Below are 26,732 nucleotides of genomic sequence, written 5' to 3' on the forward strand. Positions count from 1 at the left end.
CATTCCTGCCTACCCCTCACCACACGGCCAGTGTCCCTAGGTCCCTCTCACCTGGCAGGGCGTGAGCCATTGACAGAGGATGCTGGGTGGTCACCCAAGAAGTGGTTGATTTTTCGGTTCCACTGGCGCACAATGCTGGAGACAGAGCGCGCCCCCGATTCGGCCTCTGATGAGGTGGTGCTGGCTGACACCTCGGCTCCTGAGTCCAGCATGGGAGGCTTCGGTCCTGCACGGCCTGCCACCCGCTCGGACATAGGCTTTGCCAGGCGCCTCAGCGCAGACACCTGGGAGCGGAGCAAGAAGAGAGGGTGGTAAGCAGGTGGCCTGGAGCACAGAGGCCCTGGATGGGGATGCCGGGCAGGGAGCTCTGTGCTGGCCTGGGCTTGGGAATCTCTGGTGTGAGATGAACATAGAGACTCCCACATTTTTTTTTTTTTAAATGAACAGCTCTGGCATTTGGGAATGGAGCCTGCTGTCTGCCCTCCAGTCCCAGCCCTCCCGCTGAGGAAGGCCCTTCCACAGGTGTGACACAACTCGGCCACCAGCCATGTTTGTTGAACAAGGACACAGCCAGGACCATGGGCTGGGCCGGCTCCCTCCCCTCTGGTCCTGGCAGCCAGGGCAATGCAGCCTCATCCCCCCTCCACCAGGGAGGCAGAGACTCCGCAGAGGGGGAGCCAGGTGCAGGCAGCAGGGGCAGTGCCTCGCCCCAGCCACCGCCAGAGCTCACCTCCTGGGTCTTCCTTCTCAGGACCATCTCCTGCTGCCGCTTCTGGGACTCCAGAGCTCGGATCTGAAACTGCAGGTGAGAGAAGAGGGGTGCAGTCACGCTCAGGCTCTAAGCCCCGTCTGCCCAGTGGGGATGGGGAGAGACTGGCCAGCCCTGCAGCTGAAAGTTGGGTTGGAGGGGGCATCTCGTGCAGCCAAACTGTTGATAGAATGGGACCCCAACTCCACCTCCCTCCCCAAGGTCGTGTGAAGTCTCTTTCTCTGCAAAGACACTCCCTTGACCTCTTCTTCCCACACTGGGTGAGGCATCCTGGACCGAGGGCCAGGTCTGCAGCTGCTGTTGCTGACTGGCCAGTGACATGGGCAGGGTCCTGCCGCGTAGGGCCAAGTCCCTAATCCAGAGCTGTGGGGGCCAGAGCAGGTGCCACTATGGCCCTGGCCTTCCCTGACACGCTGTGCTCTGCTTCCCGAATGACCATGGAGGACAGCAGGCCTGTAGGCTATGGGGGAGCTAGGCTGGAGGCTCCGGGCCTCAGGGCTGCCTCACCTCCTGCCGCCTCTGTTCCTTCTTGAGCTGCGCAATCTCCCGGTTCCTCTTGGTCTCCACTAGCCGCCGCCGCTGCTGCTCCTCACGCATCTGCTTCATCAAGGCCACCTGGGACGGCAGAGGTGGCGGCAGTGAGGCGGGGAAAGTGTTGGGGTAGTAGGTGGCCCATACCCTCCAGGGACATGTGGCAGGGACACATGGCGGGGGTGGTGGCCTGCCAGGCAACACTGGCTTGGGGCCTGGGGTCTGGAGCAAGGGCCCCCTGACCCATAGGAGTTGAGACCATCTGGCCAACATGCTGGAAGGAGAGGCCTGTAGCCCCCAAAGGTCACAGCCCCGGGTCCTCACCCAAAGCCATTCCCCTGGGTCTGGCCATTCTAGGACCAGGCTAAGTTGCCGGAGGCAGGAAGCCCACTCTCTTGCTGACAGACCCAGCCATGGACAGGGCTGAGGTGCAGGCAGGCCGACTTCAGGGCCAGGTGCACAGTGACAGCCATAAAAGCCACTGCTTACTGAGAGCCGCTACACGCCAGGCACTGTCCTCACCACGGCCATAGAGAGAGGCCTTACCAGACCATGTCTTAAACAAGGAAAGGGGTCGCAGAGAGACAAGAAGACTTAAAATAACGGGCTCTAAGCCAAGTCATTCTGCCTCCCAAATCCAGCTTTTCTTACAGCTCCGGGACAGCACTGCGACAGTTGAGAGCCAGGCTAGGGACCAGGTGTAGACAGCCTGGGATGCAGAGTTCTCGGCAGGCACATAGCAACATCAGTGAGGACAGAGGCAGTCTGCGATCAGGAGTCCTGCAGCCCTGCAGCATCTGCCTCCCCATTCCTGGGGTCCCAAACGTGGGGGTGTGACAGACACAGAGCTCCGGGCACCTTCCAAGTGACGGGGGCAGGAGAAACACATGGGGGCCTGCCTTCTCTGCCACCAAAGCCTCAGACATCCCCAGGAATGACGCCAGCCTGCTCCGTCCTAGGGACAGTCTGGAGAGGCAATATCACTGGATGGAGGACCCCTAAAGGGACCGGTGGCTACAGGGTTGGCTTGGCTTGGAGGGCAGGCTTTGTGGGTGAGCCCACAGAGGAGAGGTAGGCTCGTTGCTGCTGGGTTCACAAGGCCCCAAAGAAATACCAGGGAAGCCGGGGACTAGCAGTTAGAGTAATGGCTATGTCGCTGGATTCCCACGTAGTCGACTGCGGTTTGCATCCCAGATCCGGTGGCTTAAATTTCACACCAGGCACGTGTGCGTGCGTGCCCAAGATCCAAAGAGGAGAACGGAGGAGAAGGGATTGTGGTGTGGCCATCCCCCCTGGGGGGTGATTTCTTGCTTTCTGTCTCTCTGTCTCTCTCTGTCTGTCTGGCGAGCGCATGCGCCCTATAGCAAAAAGCTCTCAAAACAAAACAAAACAAAACAAAAACAAAAACAAAAACAAACAAACAAACAAACAAAAAAACAGGGAAGACGAGTCCGACCCTCAGCCAGAGCGAACCAGAAAACTCCATAAACCGCAAACCCTAGCCGCCAGGCCTATTCTTGGGTCAGGGATCTGAGGTTCCTGGGGAGGTCCACTGTCTCCCTGGCCAAAGGCTTGTCCACCTACTTTGCCTGGGCAGCTGAGCATTGTGGAGGCCACCACAGTGAGTCTCAGGACAGGGGCGCCTACTCCAGGGACACCACACTAGAACAGGCCGTAGTACCTGAGACCAGCACTGCTCATGCTCTAAAGTAGGGGCTGCATGCCCTCCCCTTAGGGGGCCCCACACTGGGGACAGGGGCCCCGAGCAGAGCTGGGAAGACTCAGACCGTGGCTCGCAGGGTGCCTGGGCTAATCCTGGGCTGCTAACACCCTCTGCCTTTCCAGCATTTCTAGGCCCCTGCTGGGGCAGCTCTGGGGTGGAGGGTGTTCTTTTCAGCTTCCAGCCCTGGGTTCAGTCACATGGCAAGAGCAGGGCACCTGCTGATGGGGCCCAGAATCTGAGGTTGAGACATAGATACGGCACCCTCTGTCACGTGAATCCTGGGGGTTACGTTACTTTCTAGGCTTCATATGAGGCCCTCATGGGGCCCCCCCAGGGCCATACCCAGCTCAGATGCCAGGACAGGCTGGGGCTGCCAGCGGGAATTTCCAGGGGGGACCCCAGAAGTGCTCCGGGAATTGCTACAGAATGACCCCTGGTGGCTGGGCTGCCCCACCCGGGGACATGGGACCCACAGGCCTGCCCCCCACACCACCAGAGGGTGTCTGGGCCTGGTGGTCTGTGCTACTTGAGCTCTGAGTCCCTTCGATGGCACGCTGGCAGCCCCTTCTCAACACCACATGGCAGAGAGACGCACTGCAGTGGAAAGTAGAGTCGGGGCTCCCGGGGCCAGCCAAGCTTCTCTGAGCACACCAGGAGGGCCTCCGCCTCTCTGGTCAGGCTGACGGAGCCACTGGAACCATGGCCTGGGCTTGGGGACAGAGCCTGGTCAGGTGAGGCGGCTGGGCTCAGTGACAGCTGTGGGTCCACCTCTCTCAGAATCTACACCAGCCATCCTGGCACTGCCTCCTTCCTCAACAGTTCCGAGGCGGGGGACCAAGTGGGGCAGCCTGGAACTCGGGGCCCACCCAACAGGGGTGGGGGGAGGATGAGTACTGATCGCTCCTGGAAGGCGGACCCCTGTCTTATGGGCCTGAGCACTGGGCTGCTCCCCTTCTCTGTGTTCCTGTGCCAGGGCCAGATGCCACAGTTTGCTGGCCAGTGCCAGGCTTTGCCAGGGAGCCTAGCACAGGGCTGTGGAGAGCCGCGGCACCTCAGGGCTGGTGCAGGAAGCAGGATGGGCAAGCCCAGGGGAGGAGGACACAGAAGAAAACGGGTCACACCCAGACCTGGGGGCACGAGACCTGAGTCCCAACGGCAGAACTACAGGGGGCAGACCCCGGGCCCCAGACGCTAGAATATTCTGAGCGTGGCATAGAAGAGAAAGGTCCTGAACACACACTGGCTCAGGAGACACAGAACAGAGTTTGAATCCCAGCACTACCTCTTCGGAGCTGGAATTTACGTCTCCGAGCCTCACTCTGCCTTGCCCCAAATGGGAATAGTAACAGGACCTCTTCTATGAGGTTCTCCCAAGGACTGAAGGTGATCATGCATGTACAGCAGCTGGTCTGGAGCCTGGGCAGAGCGAACATTCATACAGGGGAATTATTCAAGGCAAAGATGGAGCCTGCAGAGAAGCATCACACACACTTGGTGCAGACTGGAGGCAGCCGCAGTGCAGATTTCCACCACAGGGGGCAGCACTTAGCAGGCGTCCTGAGGCCCTCACCTGCCCTGCACTGTTCCCAACCCATCCCGCCACTCTGCACATGGGTCCTGCTATGGGGAGGCTGTTGCAACTGGACAATGCACTCAGGATGGCTAAGAGGACAGCTAAGGGCAGGGCAACCCAGTGTGACGAGAAGATAACTGGGCCTGACTGTTGTGGTTACCGTTCCCGTGGAGCCTTCCTCACACCCTGGGCCCCACCTTGGCCTTCTTCATCTCGGCCACCTCGGCCTGTAGCTTCTTCAGCTCTCTCTCGTAGCGTGACTGGTTCTTGAGCAGCCGGGCGTGCTCCTTCTGTGCGGCCTGCAGCTTCTGCAGGTCCCGGTTCATCTCTCGCAGCCTCTTCTCATAATCCGCCTTGATCTTGTTGGCCTTCTCCTCCGTGTAGCACTCCATGGTGCCTGCGACAGTGAGAGGCGCCGTCAGGTGTCCCTGCCACGTGGGCTCATGAGCGGGGCAGTGGGGGGCAACCTGCCACGTGGCCTTGGGCAAGTCATTCCCTCCGAACCAGCTTCTTCATCTGAATGAGGGGGCCAGACTAGCATGTGCCCAGGGCAGGAATGGGAGGGTGTTTTCATCTTGAGATGTCCCAGCCCTGGTCCCTGGCTTTCTGTGAGGGTCAAAGAGCCCACTCACGCCTCCTCGGTTCTGCCCCAGATCCAGTATTGGAGGAAAGGACTGGGGCAGTGGAAAGGCAAAGAATTAGCCAGAGAAGACTGCCCACGGGCTGAGGAGGAGTAGCTGAGTCTCCATCCTAGACCTCCCCTACCTGGCCCACCAACAGAATCTTTAGCTTAACCGGTATGAAACTGAACCCCTGGGCTGGCCAGTGGCGTGGTGGTTAAGGCAGAGGGATCCCACATGGCTGACTGCACAGTTCCAGTCCTGTACCCGGCAACTTGGAATACATGCCAGGCGCATGTGTGTACGTGCCAAAACCCTGAGAAGAGGGGCCAGCAGATGGTATGGTAGTTAAGGCACTGGATTCCCACCTGGCCAACCACGATTTGAGTCCTGGACCCGGCAGCTTGAAAATCACACGAGGTGTGTGTGTGTGTGTGCCCAGAATCCTGAAAGGAGAAGGGAATGTGGGGTGGCCACCCCCATGGGGGGGTGTGATTATTTCTCACCATCTCTCTCTGTTGTGTGCACACACTCAACAGCAAAAACCAAAAAGACAAAAATCCCATGAGGAGAATGGAGAAGGGATGTGGCATGGCCATGTCCTCTGGGGGAGCTTTCTCACTTATTTTCTCTCTCTTTTACTCTCTGTCTCCCACCTGTGAGCACATGCACCCTACCACAAACTAAAACAAACAATAAAAACAAAAACCGCAGAAAACGGAATCCCTAATCTCTACCTCTGAGCCGATCTCGGTAATATCATCACCATCCTTCCAGAAGCTCGTACCTCAGACGTCCTGGGCTCCCCTTTCCTCGCATCCTCCGCCCAGTCAATAGAGCCTCTCAGCCCGACCTTCAGACAAATCCTGAGGCCGACCACTCCTCACCCTCCTTCCTAAGCCGTCTCTCTGGGCACTCGATAGCCGTCTCCTAAGTGGTCTCCAGCTTCCACTCTCAACCCCTACAGAGCAGCCAGGGTGAGCCTTTCAAATGCCTTTAAATGTCACATCTCGTACATCTTTCCAAACTGCACACCCGTTTCTCTCCCTCAGAATGAGGAAATGTCCTCACAGTAGCTGACATGACCAGGCCCCACTCTCCTCCGGCAGGAGTCCTCTTCCCGCATGCCAGCTATTCTGGCCCCTCATCACTCTGCCCACACGCCAGTCACATGCCTTGGCATTTCCTGTTCCCTTCGCCTGGAACATTCTGCTCACTCTGCTCTTGGGCACACCTCCTCAGGGCCTGGGCACCTGTGTCCCCTCTCCCTCACACACACATGATATTCAGAACCTCTCCATTTCCCGTATTGCTCTGTCCTAGCCCTTCTCATCCTGCAAGCCTCAGCTCTGTGAAGTCTTCCTTGACTGTCCTTTTCACAATCCAGCCCACTTGCCAGGGCTCCCGCCCCCCCTTTCCTGCTTTGTTTCACAGAGTACTTATCCCCGTCTGACCACTAGAGAGGCTCCACTTATTTTTTTGTTTACTTCTGTCCCTTCCCACTAGAACGCACCCTCTGTGAGAGCAGAGGTTGTGCTCACTACAATATTCTTGGCGCTGGGAGAAAGTCTGCTCTCCAAGACAAAGTGAGCACGTTTGCTGAGTGAAGGCATGAAAAAACGAATAAAGGAGTGATGAGGCTAAAAAGCAGCATAAGGAAGATGGGACGTGAGAAGGTGGTTTGTAAACTGATCCAGAGGAGAAGCCCGAGGCATGGAACGCGGGAACAGAGGCTGGGGGTGGCATGCTCATGTGCCTTGGCATACAAGATCCTAAGATGGAAGATGAATCGAAATGTAGCTAGGAACTAGGGCTGGACATGAGAACTTTAAATTGTAAATCCATGGGCCACGCTCATGCAAGCTCAGAGGGTCCCTTGCCCAGAAGGCAAGAAAAATGCCAAAGATGCTGGCAGCTGAGTGCTGCTCTGGACAGGGTAGGTGCGCGGGGGAAGGGGAGGGCCGGGCAGGCAGGTGCCTCACTGAGGTTCTGCAGCACGCGGTCGCGCTCTAGCTGCGTGTCGCGGATCTTGTTCTGCAGCAGAATCAGTTTCTCCTCATACTGGTGCTTGAGCGTCTGCAGCCGCCGCTGGCTGTTCTCCAGCTCGTCGATCAGCTTCTGCTTGATTTCAATCTCGCACGTCAGGTCGGCTAGGTCCGCCTGGAAATTCACCTCTGTGGGGAGAGCCTGGTCAGCCAGTGGGAGGCTGAGGGTGAGCAGGGTGGGGTGGGGAGAGCAGACACACCAGTCGTTGGGGGCTGGAACTTGCCCTTGGTCAGCTATGACCAATCAGTGGCCAGAGGTTGAGCATGGGCAGACTGATAAATTCGAGTGGGTAGAGTGTGGCCAGAGGAGCAAGATGTCTGAAGAGTAGTCCCAGAAATGAGAGGGGCTCGGGACCAGCAAATGCCGCAATGGTTACATTGCTGGACTCCCAGGTAGGCAACTGCAGTTCAAGCCTCAGACTCTGCAGCTTAAAACATGCTGGGTGTGTCACATGCACGCCCAAAACCCTGAGAGGAGAATGGAGGAGAAGGGATTGCGGTGTAGCCAGCCCCCTGGAGGTGATTTCTCGGGGTTTCTGTCTCTCTGGTGAGGACACATACCCTATAGCAAAAATCTCTTAAAAAAAAAAAAAAAAGAAAGGGGTGAACCAACAGGCTGGGCACATGTGCATGCATACCCAAAATCCCAACAGGATGGGGAAGTGGAGGTGATGAGATTGCAGCATGGCTGTGCCCATCTCCCTCTCTCCCTGTCTCTCTGTCTCTGTCTGTCTGTCTCTAATGAGCTCTCTGATTTATAAAGACAGGTCTGGGCTCAGGAGCTGGAGGGGGTCCAGACATCCTCTCCATCCATGCGGTGCCCAGAGGCCACCTGTCCTCTATGAAAGCGGGACCCAGCCCAGGTGGAGGGCTGACCAGGGGACCCTGCAGGGCTGTGGGCCAGCCTCGTGTAGAGGAGGCAGCTTCAGCATCAGCCGGGCCTACAATGGATGCCGCTCTGCTTTGCCCAGGCTGGCCAGCGGGTGGGGAAGTGATCAAGCCCACCAGTGCCTGTCACGTGCATCGGGAAACCTCTCTACCCCTGCAGGTGGTGCCAGTGAGGACGCAGGGCCAGGCCCTGCCAGGGCTGCGCCGAGTCCGGAGCCCAGGTCCAGCCCACAGTGAGCACCCAGTGTGTGTACCAGTGCCAAAGTCATGATTGTCCTTGTCATTGTTGCCGGTCTCCAGGCTGGGACAAGCCCTGGACACCGCTCTCTCTGGGCACAGAGGCAGGGCCGACCCCACCCAGGAAGCCTGCCCTAGGCTCTCACATACCCTTCTCCTCCGGGTCTGAGTCCGAGTCCACCAGGCTCTCCTCGCTGCCCGAGTCCTCGTCCTCGTCCTCGCGCCCCTCCTCCTCCTCACAGCCACTCTCGTCTCGCTCCTCCTCCTCCTGGGCACCAGGTACCATTAGGGGGGCCTGGTCTCAGGAGAGGGGAGCCTGGAGTGGAGGTGAGTGTGGACACAGGCCTCAGGGTGTCAGGGAGGGGGGTGAGCTGGACTTTCCTGCCCACCCTAACTCCAGGGAGGGCACCACCTCCCCACAGCCTGGGCAGAGCCCCCCGGGAGCCTCCCCCTACACCCTCTATCAGGATAACGGGGCCAAGGGGAGAAGTCACCATGGCAACCAGTCAGACCACTAGGCAGCGCGAGGGCCAGCTGGATGCAGGCCACCTGTGTGAGGAGTCCCTGGGCCCCGGCAGGACGTGGGACAGGCAAGCCAGCGGGGAGGAGGGCACGGTGGGCTCACCTCCTCGGCTTCATTCTCATCGGTCTCCTCACTGTTCTCCTGCTGGAGTTTCGCTCTCTTTTTGAAGGCCTCCTTCTCTGGGCTGGTCATGGAATAAAGGGATGGCCAGATTAGGGGCTTGCCTGCCCCGAGCATACAGGTAAGGGTGACGGGCAGGTAAGGAGGCATTTTCCCAGACGAGGGCACAGAACAAGGCCTGGGTCCCTGCAGGTTTCGCCACTCACCTCTAGCCCTAGCCCCCAGCCCCAGACACCAACTCCGGCCCCCAGGTCCTAGCCCCCAGCTCCTAGCCCCAGCCCTATCCCCTAGCCCCAACCCCAGCCCTCAGACCCAGCCCCCAGTTTGTAGTCCCCAGTCCTCCCCTAGTCTGTAGCCCTCAGCCTCTAGCCTCCAGCCTGCAGGCCCCAATCCCCAGCCCACAGGCCTCAGTCCCCAGGCCACAGCCCACAACCCCTAGCTCCCAGCTCCTAGCCCCCAGCCCCCAGCCCTCAGCCCACAACCTGCAAACCCCAGTGCCCAGTCGCCAGCCCACAGGCCCCAGCCCTCAGCCCCCAGGCCCCAGCCCTATCCTCTAGCTGGCCATGGCTCATCTCCAGTCTGCCTGTCCTTGGAGGAAGGCTCAGCACTAGAGGATGGGGGCCTCTACCCCAAAGGCCGAGCTGATCTGCTCCACAGTTCCCAGACAATCCTGGGGGCACCCCTGTGGCTGGGTTTGGGGTCTCCCTGATACATATGGGCAGCAGTTCTCCTGGGAGTGGGTCCACTGAGCATGCCCAGGGTCCCAGGGCAGCAAGGGAGTGCATCCACTTACCTCTTCCTCCGCTGCCTGACCTCCTTCTTCTTCAGCCGCTCCAGGTCCTGCTTGGCCCTGCGGATCACCTCAGAGGCATCCTCTATGGAGCTGGCCGGGCTAGCCCCGAAGGCTGGAGCAGCTGCTGAGGCCCCCAGTGAGTAGGGGCTCCGGGCTGAGGCCCGCGAGAGGCTGCGGCGGAGGGACTCATTCATGGCCTCACTCTCCAGGAGCTTTGTCCTGCAAGCGGAGAGTTGGGGGGGAGGGGCAGGTGAGCAGACCTAGCTAGGGGCCAGGTCCCCCAGCTTGCCACACCTGCTGGAACCCACTCACCGCAGCTCCTCAATCTCCCGGATGTAGTTCTGGATCAGCGCGCCAATGGCCTCGTTGCCATCACCTGGATGGGAAGGCCAGAAGGACGGTGGGATAAGGAGACAGACAACAGCAAGGACCTGTGGCTGGCTCTGAGGCTGGGGGGCTCATCCTGGGCCACCAACCGGGCAGCTCATGTGGGCCTTTTCCAGAAAGGGATCTACGTCAGAAATGCTTGCACATGGGCACAGGCACACACAGGCGCTGCTGGTAACAGAGAGCTGGAAACGGGGGCTGGGTGGCATGGCAGCCATGCAGCTGACCTACATGGAAAGTGCCAGGTTTGCACCCGGACACCTCCCTGAACACACCAGGCATGAGCGTGCCCACAATCCAGCACTGAGTGTGGCTGGGGAAGGGCGGGCGTGAAGGCCCTGCTGGGGTGCTTGTCTGCCTCTCTCTTCACTCATGAAAGAAAGAAGTAAGTTTAAACAAAGAAATGAAGCAAAAGAAGGAACCTAACTGCCCATCAATAGAGGACAGATGAACTAAATTATTCAACAGCATCACAAAAAGATCACCACACAGTGGTTTAACAGAATTTCGTAGGTTTTAACACAGAAGCTTCTAAAGCAGGATGCTAAATGGAAAAAGGTAGACATATAGCAATACGTGTGATCTCAAGTACAGAAAAGGCAGCATAGGGCCCAGTAGATGGGGTAGTAGTTATCTCGCTGGACTCTCACATGGCCAACCGTGGTTTGAATCCTAGACCTGGACCTGGTGGCTTAAAAATCACACCTGGGGTGTGTGCATGTGTGCTCAAGATCCTAGGAGGAGAATGGAGGCAAAGGGATTGTGGTATGGCCATCCTCTGGGGGGTGATTTCTCACTTTCCCTCTCATTGTGTCTGTCTCTCTCCCCAGCAGGCGTATGTGCCCTAAAGCGAACACTTCTTTAAAAAAAAGCAGCATATATTCATGCACACACGTATAAGCAAACACACATGAATACAGATTCAGGCTTGAGAGAAATGCAGAAAGGGGTGGACAAGCATACACAAGCTGTTCCCGGAGCCCCCTGCCTTGCGGTAGGAAGAACGTCAGCGGAGAGTTTCATGAGAGGATTTTTTTAAAAAGTCTTTTTGCTCTAAAGTGTGTGGGCTTATGAGAGAGACAGAGAGAGAGGGCAAGTGAGAAATCCCCCCCAGGGGGATGGTCACACTGCAGTCCTTTCTCCTCTATTCTCCCCTTGAGATTTTGGGCATATATGCACACACCCAGCACGATTCTCAGGCTGCTGGGCCCGGAACATGAACTACACAGGTGGCCGTGTGGGATCCAGCGCCTTAAGCTCCATGCCACCTGCTGGCCCAGTGAGAGGGATTTTTAATCTTTCATTTTATATGCTGGCATATTGCTGGCAATATTCTTTCCTAAGAATGTGCTCACGTACCAGGGCACTTCAAAAAGTTCAGGAAAAACAGGTAAAGTATGAGTTTGGGTCTAAAAAAATTTGAAATCCATGCTTAGATTTTTTAAAACATGCATTTCCTATGTACTGTTTGAAAACCATTTGTATTACTTGTTTCATATAAAAAGGTTTTTAAGTCATTTGGGAAAAAATGAATAATTTGCCCAGCTGGCTCAGCACACCTGATATTCTGGGATGGGTGTGTGTGGGGGGGGGTCCTCAGCCCGCTGTGGCTCCAGCTGGCCTGGCTCACCCGACTTACCCGCCTTGGCCAGCAGCAGGTTGGCCTCCTGGCTCATGAGCTGGGTGACGCGGTTGTTGATGGCATCGATGGCCTCCTGCATGGCCTTCACCCGCAGGCGCAGCGCCCCGTTCTCCTTCTGCAGCATGGCGTTCTCCCGGAACAGGTCACTGTAGCCCTCGGCCCCGTCCTCCCCGATGACTCGCTTGCCCTGGAAGGAGAAGTGTGCAGGGAACAGTCAGGGCCAGTGCAGAGGGGCAGCGAGGGTGGCACGATGCTCCTCCACCTTTCAGGGCTCTGGGCCCTCCTGGGACATGGCAGCACTGGCAGCCTCCCCTACCTGCATTTTCTAGAACACAGCCTTTGTCTGCCAGTGCTACGCTGCTGCTCAGCAAACTGAGGCCATGTGGGAGGTCTGGGCTCAATTCCTGACCCCCACAAAAGGCCAGGCACAGTGGCACACACCTGTAGGCCCAGGTTCTCAGGGTGCTAAGGCAAGAAAATCATAACATAGTAAGGCCCTGTCTAAAATATTATACAGACGGGACCAGCAAATGGCATAATGATTACGTCCCTGGACTCCCATGTAGTCGACTCTTGTTCAAGTCCCAGACCTGGTAGCTTAAACCTCATGCCAGGCACGTGTGCGTGCATGCCCAAAATCCCAAGAGGAGAATGGAGGAGAAGGGATGTGGTGTGGCCATCCTCTCCCCTCCCCGCCAGGGGGTGATTTCTTGCTTTCTGTCTCTATGTCATGACTTTTCCAACGACCCAATAGAAGAAGCTCCTGCAACTCAATAGAAAAAAAAAAAAAAAAAAAAATTACAAACAACCTTATTTAACTCTCATGTGAAAAAAAAAAATCCAAATCCTACAACCAGCTATTCAAGACCTCCCACAATCTCAACTTGACCTCTATTTTCATTACTCACTTACGTATCTCTGCAAATGCTGTGGTCAACCCCAACTGGCCAGGCAGTGGGCATGGGTAAGCCAGCCAGTCTGGGTGTCAATCAACAGACCCACTTGAGAAGGGGCAGCTACAATGCCACTCCAACTAGCTTAGCGTCATGTGTTCTTAGATCGTTATATTTTTCCAGAAAAATGGAAATGTCCTGACTTTCAGAAAGGTCAACAACTAAGATGCATTCTTCTAAAACAAGTGTAGACCAAGCCCAACCCTGCCTGTGTGCCTGACTCAGGTTCTGTCCAGCGGTAGGCGGCTTCTGCCTTAGTCACATGGAATAGACTAAGGGCACTCTTCTCCCAAAGTGCCCATTCTTCCACCTATTTCTTTGTGTCTTACCTCCTTGTGCTCATACTCATTTGTTCTTCAAAATTCATACAAAAGGCTCCCTCCTCCAGGAGGTCTTCACTGACTGCCTGAGTGAGTCAGGTCAACTCTGGCCTCTGCCTTTCTGCAGTACTCTGGACTATTCCTGCGGTCCCCCCATTGCTGACAACTCTGTGTCACCATGTAGCTGTATCTGTTTCAATGCAGCACTTTCAGTAGACATAAAAGCACCCCGCAGTGTCTGCCTATGCATAAGAGCTAAGAGCTATGCAACCAAATTCTAGGTGTTTGTCTTTCTTGGACCGAGTATTCTAGAACCTGAATGCTTAGACCATGCTGGATTCACCTGGGTAAGCCCTTACTACGGCCAACGCTCAGGAGGTGCACAGGAAGCAGACAGGTGGGTGATGGGAGGTAGGAGGGATGCCGAGAAATTGCTGGGACCACAGGCAGAGGGTGCGTGGTGGAACACCGGCTCCACGCGGCCGGAGCGTGCTCACCGCCTTGTACTCCATCAGCTCCATCTGCAGGCGCGCGATCTCGGCCCGCAGTGCGCTGATCTGCTGACTGGTCTTGTCCTGGTTCACCACCACCTTGTTCTTGATGTTGCGGGCCCGATTGGCGTACTTGAGTGTGTTGAGCGTCTCCATGAAGTCCCGGTCTGAGGGGCTCACGCAGGCAATCATGATGGTCTGGCTGGGGGTCGGTCAGGCCATGTGAGGGCAAGGGACACGGCCAGCCCCAGAAGACTGCCCCGGAGCAGCGGGCCTGCGCTTACCCTATTCCCCCACTGCCTTGATGCCCAAAGGACCTGGGACTTGGGGACCAGGACCACCCAGCTAAGAGTCTCTACTGTGACAATGGCAACCCCAGTGGAGGAGGCTTAACAGGGTCAGGGTGTGATGCTGCCATGTGTATTTGCCAGTCCTCTGCTTGGTGACAAAGACGAGCTATGGCCCCTGCATTTGGCTGGCATTTCTTGCCTGTGACACTTGGGCCAAGTGACTTTCTTTAGGAATACCTCCCCCTGCTGTGCCACAGGTGGCCACAGGTCATGGGGCAGGCTAGGACAGAGGCCTCTTTCTCCAAGGGATCGTCGTGCACCAACCCTCATGCCTGCATTCTCTAGGCACCTCTTACCTCTGCCACCCTCGGCCATCAGGTACCTGTTGCCCCCCAGTGAGTCCTGGAGGAGCCGAGTGAGCTTGGAGTCCCTGTAGGGCACGTGCACCACCTTCTTGCTCTGGTCCCCCAAGGCGCTGATCACATTGCCCAAGGCCAGCTGCGGGAGACAGACCCGGCACTCAGGAGTCACTCAGGGAGGGGAGGAAAGGGAGGGCACTACCCAGCCCTCCGTGTCAGGCTGGTTTACAGGCAGGTGTGACCAGCTGGTGAAACCGGGAAGCTAGGCAGGGGTGAGGCCTAAGGGTGAAGGGCTGAAGACCTAACAGAAGTGGGTACCCACTCAGCAGCTGGCATAAGGCTCAAGGGGACTGGGCAGCACTGGGTTGCAGAGCCTTGGAAGGGAGTGAGACTGACTGCTGGCAGGGGAGGGGGGGGCTGGTGACCTGCTGTGTGCCTACCAGGCCACAGTTGATGGAGATGCCCTCCTTGGCCCGCTCGCCGGTGGCCCCTGTCCGCTTCAGCCGCTCGGAGCCAGCCAGGTCCACGAAGTGGAACTTAGCAGTGAGGGTCTCATACTCGCTTGCAGGAGCTGTGCCCTCTGGAAGCCCAGTCATCGTCTCGCTCACCTGCAGGACAGGGGGGCACCTGACTTGCCACCCCTTGCCCTGCCTGGCCCCTCCTCGGCTCCCAGCCCATCGCCCACAGCCCTGCTGTTCAAGAGAGTCAGAGCAGGGCCCCCTGCCCCTGTACATGCACAGCACTGAGACTGTGAGTGCCTAATTCTCATTTAATCCTCACACCAGCACGACACAGGTGTCCCTAGCCCAGGGACAGACGGGCTACCTGAGGCTCAAGGAAAGATGATCCCCAAGCGGCGGAGACACGACCCAGCTCTGCTTTGCTGTGTCTGGGCTCAGGGCTTCTCCACTCGTCCTCCTTGGGACACCCTAATGGACACCAGGGCACTCACCAGCTCAGGCTGGGTGCACACGCGCATCTGGCACAGATGGATGGTGAAGATGGCATGGGAGCGCGAGCTCTGCACGTTCATCTGGGTGCTGGCCGTGGTGCGCGACAGGGCCCCCTGCTTCAGGCACTGGATCAGCTGAGACAGAGGCAGCAGCGAGGGCTCAGGACCGTGGGTGCCGGCCCCTGCCCTTCAGGATACCCTGTACCTGTCGCAGCCTCCTGTGGGTGCTCACCTCCTCCTGGGAGTTGATGAGGCGAGAAGTGACCCCCGTGGTGTAGATGCCGCCATTGGCATCCTCGTGAATCTTGATGTTGGACCTGCGGTGGCGGGCGTCAGGGTCGCGGGTGCTGTCGAACAGGTCCAGGATCTCCTCGTTGTAGAGCTGTGTGGGAGGAAATGGCCACTGGGTTCGTCTGTCATATGGCGTGTGGCCCAGGGGCCTTGTCATGGTTATAAGCCATCCCCACCATGCAGATGTGGAAACAGGCCCTGGACCTGCTCCCCTCTGGGTTCTGAATTCCATGACCTTTCTCCTGGACACAGTGGGAGGGCAGCTGAGCCTGGGCAGCCTGCTGTCCCTCTGCCCCCAAGGAGCCAGCTACAGCAGCTGTCAGTCCCAAGGGGGAGCTAGGGACCTGAAAGGGATGAGGGATGTGGGTCCCAGTCCTGAGGCTGAGGAAGCTGTGACCATGCTGGGGCAGATCCTATGACATCACAGCGCTGGGAAAAGGGTGGGACGTGGTCCAGATGAGGGGGGCAGACAGAGCTGAGCAGAGACCAGGGAGCATGCTTTGACTGGGGTTCAAGTGGCGACACGTGCCCTGCAGGGGAGGAATATGTGACTCTTGCCCATGCACAGAAGGGGCAGTGGGTGTGGTGGGCCTGCCTCTGCGGCCCAGCCTCCTGGTGAGAGCCGAGACCACTGTGGGAAGGTGTCCAGGGAGGAACTGGCACCCCACTTCGGACGGCCAGGTGTGGAGCTCTCAGCATTTGCAACTGGCAGGGAAAGCTTTGCCGCTGCAGGGCTGGGCCAGGGAGAAGGGCTTGGAGAAGGACGGGAGGACACAGGCCCTGACCTCCGACCTCCGAGGCTTTGATGGCAGGAAGGGGAAGAGGAAATGGAAGAGATGGTACAGACAGGGTGTCTGCTGGGACAGACCCATGGCATCATTTAACCCCTTGTGATTCACCCTGCGTGTGGAGATTGTGGGAACTAATTTGCTCTTTGGGGATCTCCATGGCAACAGGAGGGTGAAGAGAGAAAACAGATGTGAGAGAAAAGCTCAGAAATACACAAGCAGCAAGACACACACACATGCACACACACACAAATATATATACATATATAGTAATACATATACACACTCTTACATATATACACATGCACACAAATATTTATGTGTGTATGTAGCCACATACACTCACACGCACACTTACATATATAGTAATACATATACACACTCTTACATATACACACATGCACACAAATATTTATGTGTGTGTATGTAGCCACATACACTCTCTTACACGCACACTTACATACACACACAGATGCACACATGCACGCATGTATACACATACACACGCAACACAGGCATACAAATACATGTACACTCTTATGTATACACACACATATACACATGTATAAGCACACATGCACAAATACACACCAACACACATGTACATATGTGCACATTTATATACATATGCACACATACAAATATTCATGCTTATACAGCGGCGCACACACACACACACACACACACACATATACACACGAGGCAGTCAGTTCATCAGAAGCAGAAGTCCAGAAGGATAAAGGAAACCCCAGCTCCAGAACCGGTTCTCCTAAGGTTCTCCCAAGGGGAAAGCAGTGCCCTGGGCCTGGGAAGGCCTGAGGCAACCTCCCTACCTTGGAGAGCAACCTGGGTATGATTAGAGCACCAAGGTTCACGGGGGAAGCGCTCAGGCTGGGGGCCCTGGGGCTGGGGTTCAAGATGCTGAGATCCTGCGCTGCCCATGAGTCCCGGGAGGAGCCTCATTCCCGCGCTGGAGGAGGCCCTGCTCCCCTGGGCTTATGTTTCGCCGAGGCTCCCTCTTGCCCGCCCTGCAGGGCCATGGTACCTCCAGGAACTGCGCGCTGACTTTGAACTCGGGCCCAGCTACACCCTGCTCCTGCGCCCGGCGCTTGCGCTCAGCAATGCCCCCGAAGAGGTGCGTGATGGCCCTCGGGATGATGCCCTGCTCCTCCTCCGATGTTGCCATGTCGAAGCCGGTGCCCATGGTGTATGTCTTCCCAGCCCCTGTCTACACGGCAAGGACAGAAGGGGGTGTCACCAGTACTGTGGGGACAGCAGCAGGCCAGCACTTGGGCCAAGTCCCAAGTACCTCCTGGCTGGCAGCCCCACTCACTTGGTCCTGAAGGGACCTGCAGAGGTCCCTGACTGAGCCTTCCCCCTGTTAACTGACAGCAAGGTGCCCTCAGACCACACAAAAAACCGTGCGACCGCATCTGACTGCTCCAAGGGGACGCTGTTTGCCCATGACCGGGTGGCCTCTGGTGGATGCTGCGTCTTACCTGCCCGTAGGCCAGCACGGTGGCATTGTAGCCCTCGAAGCAGCCCTCAATGAGCTTGCTCACACAGGTCGTGTAGATCTGTTCCTGCCAGGTGTCCAGGTCGAAGACAAAGTCATAGGTGAAGGCCTTGTCCTTCCCCAGCAGGACCTGGGGCTCCCCTGGGGTGACGGAGGTACAGATGTGACAGCCCTCAATCTTCTCCTTTGACAGCTGGGGCCGGATCCTGCCCGGGGTGGGAAGATCCTGGGTCAGGCCGGCCACAGGGTTGCTGCAGGCCTCCCTCCAGGCTGCCTGCCCTGCCTTGCTTCCCCCACAGCCATAGAGGAAGGAAAGAGGGGCGTGGAGGCCCCCTGGGGGACAAGGGTGGCTTTTGTAATACAACAGCAGTATCGACATCGCCCCAACAGCTGTTGGCACATTTGTTGAGTGCTTGATGCATGTCGGGCCTGTGTTAAACGTATTTTATATAAATTCATGTGGTCTTCACTGGACACCTGTGAGCTACCGCCTATGTCTGATTTTAAATAGGAAACTGCTGCTGAGTTTAAGTGACTCGCCCAAGGTTGTACAGTGAAGGGTGACGGAGCTGAGGCCAGACACGCTGCGAATGGACCGGAGCCCGAGACATCAGCGTCCCTGAGAAGGAAGGGCCTGCTTCTGCGGAGACAGACTCAGGGCCAGGGTGGGGCCAGGAGGGATGGGTCTGCCGCTCCCCCAGTGCTGCGTTGCACTCCCCAGAGCTAGGGCTGAGCTCTGGAGAAGGCAGAGCCTCTGCTCAGGACTACGGGGCTGCCAGGGTTTCGGCCCAGGAGCCCCCTCCCTGATGCCAGTGCATCTGGTTCCTCTCCAGGCACTGAAGGGCCTGACAGCACAGCCTGGCAGACCAGGTCAAGTCAAAAGCTCCCTAAGAAGGGCTGGGACTTCTAGAAGGGATGCCTGGGCAGCTGTGGGTGGGCCCACATCCCAGATCCTGGTGGGCTCCCCTATAAAGAGGAGGGAAGGTGGCATCCGGACCAAGCGGCAGCCAGTCACGGACAGCACTGTCTCCATCCAGCAGCCCCTTCCGCCCCTTCCAAGCAACCACAACCACGACGAGGTTCCTATGGCAACCAACCAGGACTCAGTGAGCACGCGTGTGCAGGGCTGGCAGAAAGCACCCCCCGAACACCCTACAGTAGAGGGGGTGGCGCAGACTCTGATGCCCGGCGGCTCTCCCAGCCAGCCCTGGCGGCTGAGCTGCTTGTCAGGGCCGTCTCTCTACGCCAGCATTTACCAAGAGAAGAAAAGACTGTGAGGGGCTGGGCCAGCCCCCGTCCACGGCCCGGAGGCACCTCGCCACAGAGATGGGGCCTCCAGGTCGCCATCCAGTCCCTGTCCCAGGCTACCCTAGCCCCAGAGTCCTACTCAGAGCTGCAGGCCAGGTGAGCTGCTCACCTGAGCCATTCCTTGCACTTTGCTGTGAGGGACTTAAAGGGGCCTGGGGGGACGGGGAGTGCAGGAAGTCCCTGGGGGTGGGTGCAGGGGTGAGCGCTGCTGGCCCCAGTTCAGGGAAGACTCCTCTGAACAGGCAGAACTGTCTTCCCTGAGGTATGAACAGCACCTGCCAGGTCAGTGGCTGGCTCCCGAAAGGGAAGGAAAGGAAGCCCAAGGAGACTGCGTCCGATCCAGCCACTCTGGGCCAGCCGAAAGGAGAACCCGGTGTCTGACTCTCCCAGGTGAGCTGGTTTGACTGGGAAGAGGGATGGCGCCCAGCAGGACCCGCCAGTAGGGCAGTCACCGCTCACGGCCTCTCCAGTGGCCTACGCGACATGTTTCTAAGGACCCGGGTGCAGAGTGCCAGGAGAAAGGACGTCCCATGCACAGAGGGCAGAGCTGCGGCAAGGGTGAGGCCCTGCACACGGTCCCAGCCAGGACGCGGAACCCTGGCTCTCAGACCTGGTTCTGCCTCTGAGCCTGTGGGACCTAAAGTCAAACACTTGCTCCGATGTCAGCGGGTGCTCCCGGGGGAACCAAGGGGCTGGCCAGGCAGCTCCGAGGACCCCCAGCTCTGCTGGCCAGCAACAGCTCTCGAAAATGCCCTCCCGACCACGTGGCTCTCTGCAGTGGGAGTTCTGGATCCAATTCAAATACCATTTAATTACCGCAGGCAGATGGCAACGCTGGCGATTGGAGGAAATCGAATCAGCATCCCCCAGAGACTAGGAGCAGGGGAGGGGAGCAGTAGCCCCGCCTGTCAGAGCCCTGTAAGGAGGCTGGCAGCTTTGTCAGCAACCGGCCCCAGACCACCCGGAGCCTGCCTGCTGGGATGAGAAAGCTGGCAGAAGGGCAGTCGGGGACACTCCTGGAGGGTGTCGAGGATGGGACCCCAGAGTTTTAGGGTGCAGGAGTTTTGGGGTCAGGCAAGTTTTGACTTCTAGGCCCTTGTTGGCCCAGCACATCTTGATAAGGGGGCCTCTTAGGCAGAGTGGGCCAGGGAGCACCAGGCTGGCCTGTTCTAAGCACCAGAGTGCATTGCAGGGTACAGGTGAGCAGGGTCACCCAAAAAAAAGGGTGCTAGTGGGAGACAGATGACAAGGACCCAAGGTGCGTCCCTACTTCCCAAAGCAAGGAGGGGAAGAGGGAGTATGTGAGTCCCAGGAACAGGACTAGAGACGGAGGCAAAGAGCAAAGAAAAGTCATGCCTGTTTTCTGGGGGCTGGCTCTGGGCTGGGCACCCTGCACAGGCGGCCTCGTCGCTCCTGATGCTGAGAGCCAGGGCGGTAAAGTCATGCCTGTTTCCCGGGGGCTGGCACTGGGCTTGGCACACTGCACAGGTGGCCTCGTCGCTCCTGATGCTGAGAGCCAAGGCGGTTGATGCCTACTTTCCAGTTGGGAAGGCTGAGGCCCGCAGTGGTTAGCCCCCACACAGAAAATACAGGGAAGGCGGTCGCCCCTGCTCTGGCTAGGGATGCCCTTCCACTTCTCCAGATCCTTCCTCTCTGGGAAAACTCTGGATCCCCAGTAGCTAGATAAACTCCTCCCACAGCAGCCCGCCAGAGCTGGGGGCTCTCTGACAGGCAGCCCGCATGGCCGTCCATGCCCACACCAGGCTGGGCACTGGGTTCACCCTGACTGCAAGGGCTCACCATGCAGTGGTGCAGACACGGGCTCGGCCCCTGGGGCTCATTCCTCACCACAAGCTGCCGGTGGAGGATTCAAACCCACGCCCCATGGGTAGGGGACAGGCGGACTGAGAGACAGGACCAGCATCCTGGGCAAGCCTCTGCCTCCTCCAGACTTATCTGGGTGATTTCTTCCCAGCCTTTCTAAGAAACCCATCGAGCCCCCTCAGTACCTTCCCAGCCCCACCCTGGGTGAGGTCGCCTTCATGGGCAGCCCTCATGGTAGCGTGGCCCTGTCCTAGAAAACCGGAAGGCGGACACTTGCCCTTACAGCAGGAGGCCAGCCTCAGGGCCACCGAGATCCTTTTCCTCCCTGGTGTACCACGGAGGGTCTGGGGTTCGTTTCTAGGGTCTCCCAACTAAACCGTGGGCCCGGGCGGTGGATCAGAGCCAGGGCAGGGAAAGACAAGTGAGGCATGCGCTTTAAACACACAATTTAAGGAGGCAAGGAAAAAGCCATACTCGAACTAAAACAATGTAAATTTAAAAAATTAAATTGGCAAACTATGGCCCTCTGCCCCGTATTTTTGTGAATGAAGTTTGTAGAGCACACATCCAGTGTCATTTCTGCCCAGGGACTTCCTGAATCTTGCCCAGGGTTATCTCAACCCAAGCCCCACCCCTCCAGGCAGCCCTCCATCCGTTCTCCAGGTCCGGCAGGGAGGACGGCGGCCAGCCCGGCCCCAAAGGCGCCCGGAATCTCCCAGAACAGAGCAGGGCCTATTCGCTACTTGGCAAGCGCCGCTGGCGGAGCGGCGGGTGAGCGCGGCCCAGAGCGCAGAGAAAGGGTCCCGGCTTTTCAGAGGCAGGATCTGGCAGCGGCTCGAGGTCGCGGCGCTTCCGCCGCTCACAATTGAGCAGGAGCTGCTGTGACGCGGGATGGCCTCCCCCACCCGGGGGGAACCGCGCACGCGGGCGGCGGGGGAGCCCCCTTTTCTCGCCCTCCCCGACCCAGCCCCCCACCCGCTCGGTGCCCGCGACAAAGGCCGCGAGCTGGAGGCCGGGGCTGCGGGAAGCGCTGAGCTCAGCGGTTCCTCGGCTCTTCGCTCTTCGCGGAGCCAGGACGGCTGGGCGGAAGGGGAGGACAGGGGAGCCAGGGAGGAGGCAGGTCGGAGACCTGCCAAGGAGGACCCGCCCCCTCCACGAGGGCGGTGACGACTGGGCACTGCCATCCGGCACGTGACGGGCAGCACTTAACCCACCGCGGAGGGGAGCGGGGGCTAACCCGGCTCCCCTCCAGTAGTCCTTAGGGACGTCACAGAAAGTCAACCAGTCACTCCCAAGAGCTGAGCCAGTGACCCTGAGCTCCTGGAGGTGGCCGGGCTTCTTAGGTGAAATTGGTCCCACCCAATCAGCTGGCTTGGTGGTCCTTAGCTCCTAATTGTCCTGCTCTCCAAGCCTCTACCCTGAGGCCCCTAAGATGCAGCCCCAGGGCCAGCAGATGGCCTAATGGTTATGTCGCTGGACTCCCAGGTAGCCCACAGCTCTTGGAATCTTCAGCCAGGTGGCTTAAAACTCTCCACTGGCTCACGTGTGCCGGTGCCCAAGACCCAGAGAGGAGAATGGAGAAGGGATTGTTGTGAGGCCTTCCCCTTTAAGGGGTGATTTCTCTTCTGTTTCTCTGTCTCTCTTTTGTCCCTCCAGGGAGCAGATGCATCTTATAGCAAAAATCTCTCTAGAAAAAATAAAATAAATTGCAACCCCAGGCTCTTTCCATGCAAGGGGCCTTTCTTCTCACTTGATGGAGGGAGAACAGGTTGGGATCACTGGCTACAGAATCCTTGAAAAATAAATTTTTTAGGAGAGAATTTTACTATAGGATGCGCTCATTGGAAAAAGACAGAAACAGAATGGAAAAAATCGCCCCCTCCCCAGGGGATGGCCATGCCACATCCCTTCTCCTCTATTTTCCACTTGGGATCTTGGGCACGCACGCACACACCCTGCCTGAGTTTCAGGCCACCACATCCAGGACTCGAATCACAGTTGGCCATGTGGGAGTCCAGCGACATAACCATTATGCCATATGCTGTTCTCAAATCTTAGAACATTCTTAAATCAAAGCCCATGGTCTGAGATTCTGGGGGCACACTGGAATCCCATTACACATGAGTAAACTTCCCGGATTCATTCATAACACCCACCACACTTAGGGAGCCGAGCTGCCTCCCGCGCTGCCAGGCTTTGCTCATACTGGGTCAGTATATTACTCACTGTTCTGAGGAGGATATTTCTGCCCCTCACCTACGCAAGAGGGCTCAGAGAGAAATGTAGCTCACACATAACAAGGACTTCAGGGAAGAGCATCTTTACTTAGCTGTTGGTCTGAAGATTCCATCCAGGGGAGAGGGGGCCAACTAGCGTGCATGCAACTGCCCACATGTGTAATTTGCACCGTGGGGACTTCCAGGCTGGGAACACCCTCACCCAAGGCCTGCTAAAGGCTTTGAAAAAGGTTAGAAAACTGGACTAGAATCAGCCCATGCGTGGTCAAAATAACCAATAAGACTAGTCCCTTTGGGGAAAAAAACAATAGGACCCCTAGCATCTTTCTGGAATCCTTAAAAGGAGCCCCTAAAGACTAGTGGGACAGCCCTGAGTCTCTGGGCATGCTGCACCCAAACCGGAAGAAGAAAGCAACATCTGCCCCGTGTCCGGGAGTCTCCTCCTGTCCAGCCCACGAACACAACCATGCGCAGCAGTGGCAGAGCAGCAGAGCGGAAAAGATCAACTGTGTATCTTCTGTAGCCGAAGTGTGTGTGTGTGTGTGTGTGTGTGTGTGTGTGTGTGACAGTGAAGCCCCAAGATCTCTAGTCTGCGTGGTCCACAGGGTCACTTGCCATGCTGTGACCTGTTAGGGACAGGCTCTTCCTCACTGGTGACAGAGCAAGATCAAAGAGGACTCAGCTACAGGAGGAGGGATTTGGATAAGCCAGCAGAAAGAACTTCCTGCCTGTAAAGATTGCTAACCCCTGGGAAGGGGGCAGGGTGGAGCCTACAGTCTTCCTCAGAACTCCTCAGTCCCTGCTGTTCTTCTTGCCTATTCTGGGCATTCTCCACCACCCAAGTCTCATCTGGTAAGGGCGACACCTAATGCTTTCTGAGGGCCTATGTGCCAAGCTGGTTCACGTATGTGAACACATACAACGCGTTATGACAACCGCGTGATGCAGGGATGTCTGCGCCGTTTTACTGCGGCTCGGAAGGTGAAAAATAACAAGCCCCAAGTCACATAATGTACAATGGTGGAGATGAGATTCAAACCAACCCAGCCTCTGGCCAGTCCTGCTGCATCCACAAAGCAGTTCTACATCAGGGTGGAGCGAGGTCAGGCTGCAGAAAAGTGATCCCCTCGGAAACTGCCTGGACTGATCCTACTGCCAGCTGCCTGCAGGGCCTGAGTTGTCTGCTGGGAAAGAGCCTTCTCTGTTAGATAGTTATAAAGCCGGAGCCCAGCATGGAGGAGGCAACTCCCCTACCAGGGGAAGGCGGCTGTCCTCCGTGCAGAGAGGAGGTCCACAGCCCCACTTTAATGAGCATCCTCTCCTCCTCCCATGGCAGCCTGCCAGCTCTAGGGAAGGCGGCTGGAAGCAGAATCCCTGCTCTCAGGGGAGTCTGGCTCCCAGACACCCGGGGGCTTTTAGTTGACTTTGCCCAGACAGGCATCTTCCCACAGAGGCCAGTCGTCTCTAAACGGTGGCAAGATCCAATGTGGGGTCCGTTTAGCTACAGAAGTCAAGTGTGGGAGAGCCCAGCACTATGGGAGCAGAGCCGCCCGAGCCCGGGGACAGCTGGAGGGCCTTGTTGCCCTCCCACTGGTCATTCTCCTGGTCTCTCAGACTCTCCTCCAGCCCAGCTCTCCTGAAGCTGCCTTCAGGGAAAAGATTGGGCTGATTCCGAACCCCCAGACAAGAAGGCTTTGTACAGTGGGGTCAAAGGGCATGGGTTCATGAGGCCCTGGCAGGCCTGGTGAAGGGGGTCTGTCAACTCTCTCCATCTGCCCCCTGCCCCCAGATTAGTTCCCAAGAGCATGGCAGGCAGGGCTGGGCACTCCAAGAAAGCCTAAAGGAGGCCTTGGGTGTTAATCCTGGATGCTTGATGTGCAGGGCCCACCTCAGGGGGTGCCCTTGACCTTGCTCTTTCTGAGTAATGCCCAGGCAGGCAATGGGAAAGGGTGCCTGCCATGAGGCACCTTGGGCCCTCCCAGGCATGGAGTAGGGGATCTCAGCAGGGAAACCTCAGGACAGCTGAAACCAGGCATGGGTCAGAAGTAAGCAGGCGACTGGGCTGAAATGCCAGAAGCCAGGTGCAGGGCTGCAGAGGCAGAGCTGAGAGAAGGGGCCAGTCTCTGCTCCAAGCTGCACATCCCGCCCCCCGGGCCCCCACCGCAACCCTTGCCCTTGGCCACATAGGTCTGGCTGTGAGCAGTGCTGGGGGAGGGGGTTCTGACTCCTTCCTCTCTGAGGCTTGGAAGAGGGGCAAGCCCAGCTCAGGGAAAATGCCGCTCAGCTGCGCTCCAGCCCAGTCTCCCAGTCCTATTCCCATCTCGGGCATCTGGCAGGGGTTTCCCATGACCTCCCGGGAGACAGGAGACGCAGCAGAGTCAAGCTTAGCTCAGAGCCCAGAGAACAGAGCTGTAACGGCATCTGCATGTGGTGGGGGACAGCTCAATGGGAACTGGGCCCAGGGGACGCCTGCCTGCTGAGGAATGCAGAGCAACAGGCGCTGGCTGGCTACAGAGGACCCTGGTCCCCCAGCCTCCCACTGGGGGGCTGCATGCAGGCTGGGGTGGGAGGAACCACCATGGTTTCTACCACACTCTAATGTGGGCTTCCACCAGGAAGGCAGAGACAAGGACTCGGCACAGCATAACCTGGAGGTGGAAGGTGTACCCCAGGGCATTGCAGGGGGCTGCTGCCCCCTGCCTGGAGGCCCCACAGCCCCTCTAGTCTCAGGCCCCCATCTCCGTAGGTATAGAGGCACCAGTCTCTGGGGCCAAGGCAGCCCGTGCCAACTCAGCTCCTCTCATGGCAGAGAAGCAAGCTCTGCCCCCAGCCAGCACCTTCTCAGTGCCCTCCAGCAGTTCTAAGAGGGGCCACTTGCCTCCCTAAGGTCTCAACATGCAGCTGTCTAGAGGGCCCAGTGAGGGGCCAGTGGACCAGACGCTGGGGTTCTGCCCTTCAATCGGGGGTTGGGGGGAGAGGGTGTGCAACAGGAGGGAAGGCTGGGGATGTTGGGGCAGCTGCAGGGACCTGAGAGGCGAACAGCGAGGAGATGCTCCCTTCCACACAAAAACGATGGCCCGACTCAGCGCCAGACCTTGCAGCCACTGTGGTGCCCAGCAACCCTGGGAAATCCACATCTGCATTTGAAGAAACTGAGGCATGGAGACTTGAGCACAGAGCTAATTTGCAGCTAGAGTAGGAGGCAGCTAAGAGAAGTAAGAGGAAGGAGTATGTGTTTACAAATGGGAATGCCCTGAGTTCGGATCCAGCCTTCTCCACTTACTGGCCATGTTTGCTCAACAATGGGGCACAATGCCTAGCACAGCACGAGTGATCAATATATCAATAGTTCAGAGGCCAGCAGGTGGCTAAGGTGCTAGACTTCCATGTTGTTGACCACAGTTCAAAGCCTAGACCCAGCGGTTTGAAACTCATGCCAGGTGTGTGTGTGCACACACACACACACACACACACACACACACACACGCCCAAAATCCCCATGTGAGTGTGGAGGTTGTGTGATTGCCATATGGCCATCCCCTCGGGGGGCGG

At 57.7% G+C, this 26,732-nt stretch overlaps 1 protein-coding gene across 5 annotated transcripts in view; it reads right to left on the minus strand.

Moving 5' to 3' along the window:
• KIF21B (kinesin family member 21B) overlaps positions 1-26,732 on the minus strand; it is a 62,280-nt gene that overhangs the window by 22,452 nt on the left and 13,096 nt on the right. For all 5 annotated transcript variants that reach the window (XR_003550556.1, XR_003550555.1, XR_003550554.1 and 2 more), the window contains exons 2-18: positions 17,795-18,017; positions 17,341-17,523; positions 15,449-15,598; positions 15,217-15,351; positions 14,705-14,872; positions 14,288-14,403; positions 13,622-13,817; positions 11,849-12,038; positions 10,135-10,198; positions 9,823-10,041; positions 9,012-9,093; positions 8,537-8,654; positions 7,199-7,390; positions 4,794-4,993; positions 1,277-1,384; positions 731-799; positions 52-284 (exon numbers count right to left, since the gene is read on the minus strand). Coding sequence is in view for 2 of the 5 variants with exons in the window: in XM_014590499.2 (XP_014445985.1) it covers positions 52-284; positions 731-799; positions 1,277-1,384; positions 4,794-4,993; positions 7,199-7,390; positions 8,537-8,654; positions 9,012-9,093; positions 9,823-10,041; positions 10,135-10,198; positions 11,849-12,038; positions 13,622-13,817; positions 14,288-14,403; positions 14,705-14,872; positions 15,217-15,351; positions 15,449-15,598; positions 17,341-17,523; positions 17,795-18,017 (2,646 nt within the window). In the remaining 3 variants the exon portion in view is untranslated. The remainder of the gene's footprint in view (positions 1-51; positions 285-730; positions 800-1,276; positions 1,385-4,793; positions 4,994-7,198; positions 7,391-8,536; positions 8,655-9,011; positions 9,094-9,822; positions 10,042-10,134; positions 10,199-11,848; positions 12,039-13,621; positions 13,818-14,287; positions 14,404-14,704; positions 14,873-15,216; positions 15,352-15,448; positions 15,599-17,340; positions 17,524-17,794; positions 18,018-26,732) is intronic.

The sequence above is a fragment of the Tupaia chinensis genome, unplaced genomic scaffold, assembly GCF_000334495.1.
Source record: "Tupaia chinensis unplaced genomic scaffold, TupChi_1.0 Scaffold000453_2, whole genome shotgun sequence".
NCBI lineage: Eukaryota > Metazoa > Chordata > Mammalia > Scandentia > Tupaiidae > Tupaia > Tupaia belangeri.